General features: G+C 46.6%; 1 protein-coding gene across 1 annotated transcript in view; it reads left to right on the plus strand.

Annotated features, from left to right (window-relative positions):
• Positions 1 to 5,991, plus strand: part of LOC143799100 (uncharacterized) — a 29,634-nt gene extending 23,643 nt beyond the window's left edge. The window contains exons 2-4 of the mRNA XM_077281140.1: positions 4,438 to 4,579; positions 4,668 to 4,818; positions 5,217 to 5,991. Of these exons, the coding sequence (XP_077137255.1) occupies positions 4,438 to 4,579; positions 4,668 to 4,818; positions 5,217 to 5,892 (969 nt within the window). The 3' untranslated portion in view covers positions 5,893 to 5,991. The remainder of the gene's footprint in view (positions 1 to 4,437; positions 4,580 to 4,667; positions 4,819 to 5,216) is intronic.
• The last annotated feature ends 3,210 nt before the right edge of the window (positions 5,992 to 9,201 follow it).

Below are 9,201 nucleotides of genomic sequence, written 5' to 3' on the forward strand. Positions count from 1 at the left end.
CAGAGCAGACAGGAGACATGAGGAACACATCATGGAACAGGTAGAAGACAAAACTCACGGCATGGCCCGGAGCAGTAAGTAAGTTGATGTATCAGGCAGGTGGAGGATGGGAGGCCATGCAGTGATGCCGGCAGGGTTGTTACAGAGGGGGAACTGTGCAGAGACGCCAGCAAACGTTACAACTGTCAATCTTCCTTGGTCTGGAGCTCTATGCAAGATCTCGCCTTGTGGGATAAGGATGATTCTGAGGTCAGGAATCAGTCCAGAACTACATGAGAGGACCTGCTTAATGACCTGAAGACAACTTGGACTACAGTCTCAAATATTACCATTAGTAGCTACACCGCCATGGATTGAAATCTTGCAGGGCTTTCAAGGTCCCCCAGCACTTGTCCAGGCCCGTTTGCAGTTTGCCACTGACCAACTGAATGATCCAGAGGATGCATGGGAGAAGGTCATGTGGTCAGATGAGACCAAAATAGAACTTTTTGGCATTATACTAACTCGCTGTGTTTGGAGGAAGAAGATAAATGAGTACAACTCCAAGAACACTGTCCCAACCATGAAGCATGGTGGGGGAAACAACATACTTTGGGGTGCTTTTCTGCAAAGGAGACAGGATGACTGCACCGTATTGGAGGGAGGATGGATGGATGGAGTTATGTATCTTGAGCTTTTGGCCAACAATGACCTTTTCTCAGTAAGATCATTGAAGATGGGTTGTGGCTGGATCTTCCAGCATGACAATGACCCAAAATACACAGCCAGGGCAACTAAGGAGTGACTCCATAAGAAGTATTTCAAGGTTCTGAAATGGCCTAGCCAGTCTCCAGACTTGAACCCAATAGAAAATCAATGGAGGGAGCTGAAACTCAATGTTGCCCAGCAACAGGCTCGAACCCTGAAAGATCTGGAGTAGATCTGTATGGAGGAGTGGGCCAAAATCCCTGCTGCAGTGTGTGCAAATGTAAGCTTTCCCTGCTCCTTACCTGGAACCAGTTAGTCAGACAGCTGGGTTGTTGGGGGGAAGACTTTCTGCCCTGGACAGAAGGGACCATGTGACTGCTGGGGGCACAGAGGAAGAGAGAGGGGTGTGGTCAGAAAAGAGCGGGAGAGCAGAGCGCGGGGGACAGAGGGGACAGCGTGCCAGAGAGAGAGCAGGCTGCAGCGCCGTGCTCCCCGAAAGAGAGTGCTCCCCATGAGGGCACTGAGGCTGAGATACCAGCCGTAGTGAAGGCTGGATGTGAGGGTGTGGACTTGGAAGCCTCCGTAATCAGAAAAGACATATCCCCTGACAGTGACCTCAGTATGCAGCCCCGGTGACCACAGTGACAAGCCATGACCCCTGAGTGTAACAAGTAAACTGCTCAGTGTGTGTGTAGCATTGCTGCTGCAGAGAGAGACTGCCAGCCTAATATACAGAGACTCGCAGCAGAGTGGCTGTGTTACTTCCTGCTTCCAGCTTCAATGGGAGAAAAGACTGCAAAGACTAAGGCCATGTTCACACGCTGCGGTTTTTACCGCGGAACCGCCGCGATTTTGCCGCTGCGGGTCCGCTGCAGTTTCCATTGCGTTTACATTTATATGTAAACCTATGGAAACCGCAAACCGCTGTGCACATGCTGCGGGAAAAACCGCGCAGAAACGCAGCGGTTTACAACCCGCAGCATGTCACTTCTTTGTGCAGAACTGCAGCGGTTCTGCACCCATAGAACTCCATTGTGAGTGTCAAACCCGCAGTAAAACCCGCAGAAGAAAAAATATCTGCGGGTTTTCTGCGGTTTGGGGTGTAGAAACCGCTGCAGCAGGAAGTGCGGGGAAGCGGGCGGAAGTGCGTGGGCGGAAGTGCGTGGGCGGAGTGTGGCTGTCATCATGGAGGCATATCGTCGCATGGGGATCGATGTCGGCCGTTTGATAGATCTGGTATGTATGTGTGTGTGTGTGTGTGTGTGTGTGTATATGTGTGTGTGTGTGTGTGTGTGCGTGTCCCCATGCGACGATAGTGCCACCATTGTGCTAAGTCGCCGTATGGGACTACTACTCCCATCCGATATTAGGATGGGAGAGTTGTCCCTGTGTTTCCGGCGACTTAGCACAATTGTAAGTAACACAAACACACACAATACACACACAATAAACGTAACATACATGACAGACATTACATACAACATATAACATAGAGTATATACTCACCATACAGCACACTGGTACGCGAAGCCCTCGCCCTAGGGAAAAAGTCCAAAAAAATAAACAAAATCCATACTCCCTGTCCGCAGAATCCAATACAGAGTGTCCCACGCCGATCCCCTGCTCTCCGGCGATACACTGCCGGGAGCGAAGCTCCCAGCAGTGTATCGTGCACTGTTCCGGAGTTCAATGGCGCCGGCGTCTCTATTTACGGCACTACAGGTGCGGGTGAACTTTCCCACGCTGTAGTGCCGTAAAGCGAGAGTGCCGGGGTCAATGACCGCCGGTAAACTCTTGCGCATGCGCAGTAACACACCGACAGGTGCCAAAGCACCTGTCAGTGTGTTGCTGCAGCCGTGGAGAGCAGACACATCTCCGGATGTGTCTGTTCTCCATGGCAGATCGACGTGGGACCCTCGTTGGATTTCTGCGGACAGGGCCAGGGAGTATGAATTTGGTTTGTTTTTTTATTTCTGTACAGGTCGAGGGTCTTCAGGTGGATTACCCGTGTAATAAAGGGTTTGTCAAAAAGTGTGTGTCACTATTTCATTAAAATATTTTTTTCAAGTGTTTGTGTTTTTTTTATTTTTATTGTATTTTAGTGCCACGTATTTAAGTGCCACGTATTTAAGTGCCACGTGTCACGTATTTAAGTGCCACATGTCACTTATTTCAGTGCCACGTATTTCAGTGCCACGTATTTAAGTGCCACGTATTTAAGTGCCACATGTCACTTATTTCAGTGCCACATGTCACGTATTTAAGTACGTGGCACTGAAATACGTGGCACTGAAATACGTGGCACTGAAATATGTGGCACTTAAATACGTGACATGTGGCACTTCAATACGTGGCACTTAAATACGTGGCACGTGGCACTTAAATACGTGGCACTTCAATACGTGGCACTTAAATACGTGGCACTTAAATACGTGGCACGTGGCACTTCAATACGTGGCACTTAAATACGTGGCACGTGGCACTTCAATACGTGGCACGTGGCACTTCCAATACGTGGCACGTGGCACTTCAATACGTGGCACGTGGCACTTAAATACGTGGCACGTGGCACTTAAATACGTGGCACGTGGCACTTAAATACGTGGCACTTCAATACGTGGCACTTAAATACGTGGCACGTGGCACTTCAATACGTGGCACGTGGCACTTAAATACGTGGCACTTAAATACGTGGCACTTAAATACGTGGCACGTGGCACTTCAATACGTGGCACGTGGCACTTCAATACGTGGCACGTGGCACTTAAATACGTGGCACTTCAATACGTGGCACTTAAATACGTGGCACGTGGCACTTCAATACGTGGCACGTGGCACTTAAATACGTGGCACGTGGCACTTCAATACGTGGCACGTGGCACTTCAATACGTGGCACGTGGCACTTAAATACGTGGCACTTCAATACGTGGCACTTAAATACGTGGCACGTGGCACTTCAATACGTGGCACGTGGCACTTAAATACGTGGCACGTGGCACTTCAATACGTGGCACTTAAATACGTGGCACGTGGCACTTCAATACGTGGCACGTGGCACTTCAATACGTGGCACTTCAATACGTGGCACTTCAATACGTGGCACTTAAATATGTGGCACTTAAATACGTGACACGTGGCACTTAAATACGTGGCACTTCAATACGTGGCACTTAAATACGTGGCACGTGGCACTTCCAATACGTGGCACGTGGCACTTCAATACGTGGCACGTGGCACTTCAATACGTGGCACGTGGCACTTAAATACGTGGCACGTGGCACTTAAATACGTGGCACTTCAATACGTGGCACTTAAATACGTGGCACGTGGCACTTCAATACGTGGCACGTGGCACTTCAATACGTGGCACTTCAATACGTGGCACGTGGCACTTAAATACGTGGCACGTATTTCAACCAGCCTAACCGTGTTTAATGCCACCTTACAATAGCAAGGTGGCATTAACCCCTCATTATCCCATATCCCACCGCTACAGGGAGTGGGAAGAGAGGGGCTAAGTGCCGGAATTGGCACTTCATTGTGATGCGCCTTTTCTGGGGCGGCTGCGGGCTTATATTTGTAGTCAGGGGTGGGGCAAATATCCATGGCCCCTTTCCTAGGCTATGAATATAAGCCCACGGCTGTCTGCGTAGCCTTTCTGGCCTAAAAATATAGGGGTACCCTACGCCTTTTTTTTTTTCCGGGGCCCGTGTGTTATGTATGTAATGACACTATTCTTTTCATTGTAGGTTCGCGATATACCAGCTCTATGGGATGCCGCTGATGTGTCCTTCAAGGACAGATATTTCCGTGACCATTGCTGGACCAAGATTGTGAGGGACCTGTATCCGGAGTTGGATTCCTTGTCCATTGGCAACCAACTGGAAATTGGTAAGTATAATGTTACAGATTATTATTACCGTTTATTAGAAATTTACTTTGACAATATAAAGATATATATATATATTTTATTTCTTAGAAAAACATGTCAAACAAAGATGGAGGTCAGTTCGGGACCGGTTCAACAAATTTATCAATTCATGTGACCGGAGTGGATCCTCCCCCAGCCGCACTAGCTTTCCATTTTATGACGAGCTGCAGTTTCTGCTCACAAGCCGGACTTTGCGGAGGTAGGTTATATACCATTATAGTGTAGTACAGTTGGCTGTGTATTGAACGCTGTGTCCTGCCGCAGCGTTCAATACACAGCATCCAGATGTTATACCATAGTGAAGAGAGGATTTTCAGAAATCTTGTTTGCACTATGATTCCAAAGATTGAGTTGTGAGAGCTATGGCACCACACCGTGTCTATTTTTCTTGTGTTGGCACTTTGACTGCGCAAGATAACTAGCACATTGTTTGGATAGCATGTGGTGATAACGCATGTGTTAAATGAAAACGTGCATTATCAGCAGACACGCAAAAAAGTGAACAGCATTTTAAACAAAGCAGCCTTTATGCTGTTCCAAAAATGTTGCTCCTCCGCAGCGGTCATAATTAATTATTTTTTTCCTTTTCTCACACAGGACTGAGGGAAACATTTCAAGCCCGCCTCTTGTTGATGACAACTCTGAAGATGGAGCAGGCACTGATGGAGCAGGCACTTCCTCGGGAGCGACAATTTCTCCATCTGTTACCACAGCTTCTGCTGGTGCCGCATGTCCAGCAGCTGCTGCAGGCACATCAACTGCAGCAGCTGTTGGATCATCTGTTACGGCAGAAGCTGTGGTAACGCAGAAGAGAGCTGCCTATCCGTTGGCAGGAGAGTCCAGAAAAAAACAAAAAACAAAAAAAAATGAGGATAACACTGAAAAGATCGCAAGTGACACACTCAATTTACTCAAACAATCCTCAACTGAGGACCAATGTGACTTTTTTGCCTTGACCATTGCCCGAAAGGCACGCTCCCTGCCACCGGATAGGCAGTCTCTCTTTATGGCTCTGTGCCAAACGTCCCTCACCGCTCTGGAGGACCCTGCTCCAATTCAGTCATATCAGGATGTATTGACGGGGGTTTTTGGACTCTTTCGCCCGCGACCAAAACCCAGAGAACCTCAATCTACAGCGTCTTCCTACACCCAACCGGCACTACATTTTTCGGGTGGAGGAAATACAAGCCTGGGACCATCTGCTAGTCAAAATTTTATCACAGACCCAACTAGCTCTTATGGGTATTCACAGGAATACACCTACTTGCCTTAATCTGCAATTGTATCTTCAAAAAAAAAATAGTTTCACTGGGCAAGTTGCCGCAAAATTAAGTTTTTCATATTGAAAAAATCTTGACAACTGTTTGTCAAAATTTAGTTGCTTGTTAAATAAATTAATGTTGATCAAATGTCATGTCTGATTTTTATATACTTTACGTTCTTAGTGGGCAAGGCCTCTATGTTGTACGGTGTCATGGCTATATGGGCGCTGGACTATGGGATGGACATAGTCTGATGGGTGTATGGGCAGTGAACAAAGGGATGGAGGAGAATCAATCATTAAAAATTTTCTACAAACAATCCTTATTAGATTGAAAAATAACCACTTGAAAGTTAAAAAAAATTTTATTAACGAGAAAAATAAAATAATAATTTTTGGGTTCACCAATAAAAAAAGGTACAATAAACAACATTGAATATCAATCTTGAATTTGATTAACAGGGATCTTGACTTCTTCTAGCTTTTGGTATAGATCGTGGCATCTTTTATTGGTCGGTCAATGTTCTTCCATCCTTCTCTGCTGGTCAGGCTGCCCAACACCAGCACAGGAGTATTGCCAGTGCACGGCACCTTCAGGACTCATGAAGTAGTCAGTGAAGGATTCTCTCACACGCACACCCGAGTTGGATGGCCTGCCCAGACCCACGTTGACCACTGGATTAAATACTGGCTGCTGGTACTCCACATCTACGTCAGTGTTGTACTCACGAGCATAGTTGTGGAGTACACAGCAAGCCTTAATCACAGTGTCAACGGTGTCAGCATCCAGCTGGATGGGTGTGTGAAAGATCCTCCACTGACTAGTCATGATCCCAAAGGTGCATTCCACATATCTGCGTGCACGACTTAGCCGATAATTAAAAATCCTTCGCCGGGCATTCAGTCCCCTTCGTGGGTATGGGCGCAGCAGGGTTGTCGTTAAGGGAAACGCCTCATCCGATACCATCACAAAGGGCACTGGATGTGTGGAACCCGGCAAAGGTCTTGGGGCTGGGAGCGTTCCGCCATCTTGAAGAATTTGCATCCCAATCTGTGACGTTCGCAACACCCGAGAATCCCCAGTACTACCATAGGCACCAACGTCAATGGCAACAAATTTGTAATGGGCATCAGCCACCGCCATCAGGACCACTGAAAAATACTTCTTATAATTAAAGAAGCGTGATCCTGATCGTGGTGGCTTCAGCACTCTCACATGTTTACCATCGACTGCACCTATGCAGTTTGGGAAATTGGCCACAGACTGAAAGCCTGCTGCGACCTGCAGCCAAGTCTCCTCGGTTGGGGAAGGCATCACCATGGGCTGCAACTTCTGCCAGATGACGGTACATGTGCACCTCACAATTTTAGAGATGGTGGATTTACCAACTCTAAATTGGAGGTGCAGGGATGTATAGCTCTCTCCTGTGGCCAAAAATCTGCAAAGAAACAAAAATGAATATTAGAAATGTCACACAAAAATATAATGAAACATGTCAGCTGTTATGGACGCTATAATATGCGTCCAGCACCTTTCATGTTTTATCTAAAGCATTCTATAATGCTGGCCTTAACACCCGGCACAACACAAAGGGTATCAATAAATAAACGGCCAGTCACATCAGATGGGACTAGCAGGTCCATGTCCAGGCACTCCAATATTTAGCTAACGACGACAGCCTCCTGCTTGCTTCAAACGCACTAATTCGGCCTGTTGAGGGCAGAAGTAAGTCTTGCAGTGAGCGAAGACAAGGAAAGGTGAGAGGCCCAGTGCATGCTCATCTGCGCACTTAGCTCTATCCTCATCAGGACAATAAAGTACGTCTGCGCAGGAAGGGAGGCGCATGACCTGGACACAGCAAGATGGGATAACATTACACGATAGCACCCCACACACGGGTATGATCTATCGCCACTGACCCATTGCCTTATTTATAGAATGCTGTAGATAATGCTTAAAATACAGTGGGTACATGTGCTAGCAAGCAAAAATGCTTTTACAGTTTGCAGGTGTGTTTTACATATAATATATCCGGTACCGTAAAGCACAGTACCAGAGATATCCATGTCCATGTGTGTGTGCAGCCCATGTGCTGAATCCTTCCCACACGGATGGCTAGCAGGGATCAAAACAATACAGTAAGCACAGTTAGCGGCGGCAGGTGATGAAGACAAATCCCATTCTTCCCTGATGGCGCTGAAATCATGCAGAGCAGGGAAGAATGATGACAACATCTTCATAACCTGCCGCCAGGGAACAGCGCTTCCTGTAGCACTTCTTCACCAGTGCAATGTGTGTCACACAGAGGACATCAATGTGTGTTCTCCGTGTGCACATGTGCGGGACACTTTGTTGAACATGCAAATAGTCTCAAAATGACATGTCAGCGGGTTTTGCGTGCAGACATACGGCCGCCGACAACGCGCTGACATGTCCATAGATGACTGTGTGTAAGTTTGTCAGTGTCTCCGGGACATGTGAAAACTTTAATCACACATACCGGACGCACTGACATGTGAAAGAGCCCTAATGACATTCCAACCCAAAATTTAGTTACTTACCGCAAGGTGATGAGCAGCCTTTCCTCAGCAGAGATGGCTTTCCTCATAAAAGTGTCGTGCATCGTGAGATGGGGCGAAACTATTGCCAGAAGTCGGTCAAACGCCGGGATGGGTAGACGGCAGAATGAAATGAACTTTTCCGGGTACCTGAAAATGTAAAAAGAAAACAAATGGTTACATAACATATAACATTTGTAGAAAAACATTATTTGTCTTTTCATGTATTTCAACTTACTTCCTCAAATCATTATAAAGAACATAAAAGTGGCCTTTTTGTGGACGTTCGGCGACAAGCGGGTGCACCCAGAGTCTTTTCTGTTGACGTCTTCTCTCCTGCTGCTGCCTCTAAAATAAAAACAAATATATATATTTCTTAGAACAGAACAGTGTCAAAAAAAAAAATAACAGAAAGAAGTGGGTAAAGCGCTGCAGATTATGTGTAGCGCTACAAAAAAAAAAAAAAAATTTAATAGCTTACCTGCTGTCTATGATTATTCAATATTTGCAGCAGCAACCCCAGCATAAGTATACGGTGCGGCCTGCGGAGCTGTATCTGCGGCATGCTGTGGTTGCTTCCACTCATTTTGATGTTTTCACAACATGGAGGATGAAAGAAGAAGGGGTTGGACAAGGAAGTGACATCATTTTTTTTTTTTTTTGTTTCTGAATTTTTTCAAGTTTGTGAACCTTAAAAACGCAGACAATCTGCAGAAAAAAACGCAATGAAAAACGCACTGAAAAACGCACCACAAACGCACC

Source organism: Ranitomeya variabilis, chromosome 1, assembly GCF_051348905.1.
Source record: "Ranitomeya variabilis isolate aRanVar5 chromosome 1, aRanVar5.hap1, whole genome shotgun sequence".
Lineage (NCBI taxonomy): Eukaryota > Metazoa > Chordata > Amphibia > Anura > Dendrobatidae > Ranitomeya > Ranitomeya variabilis.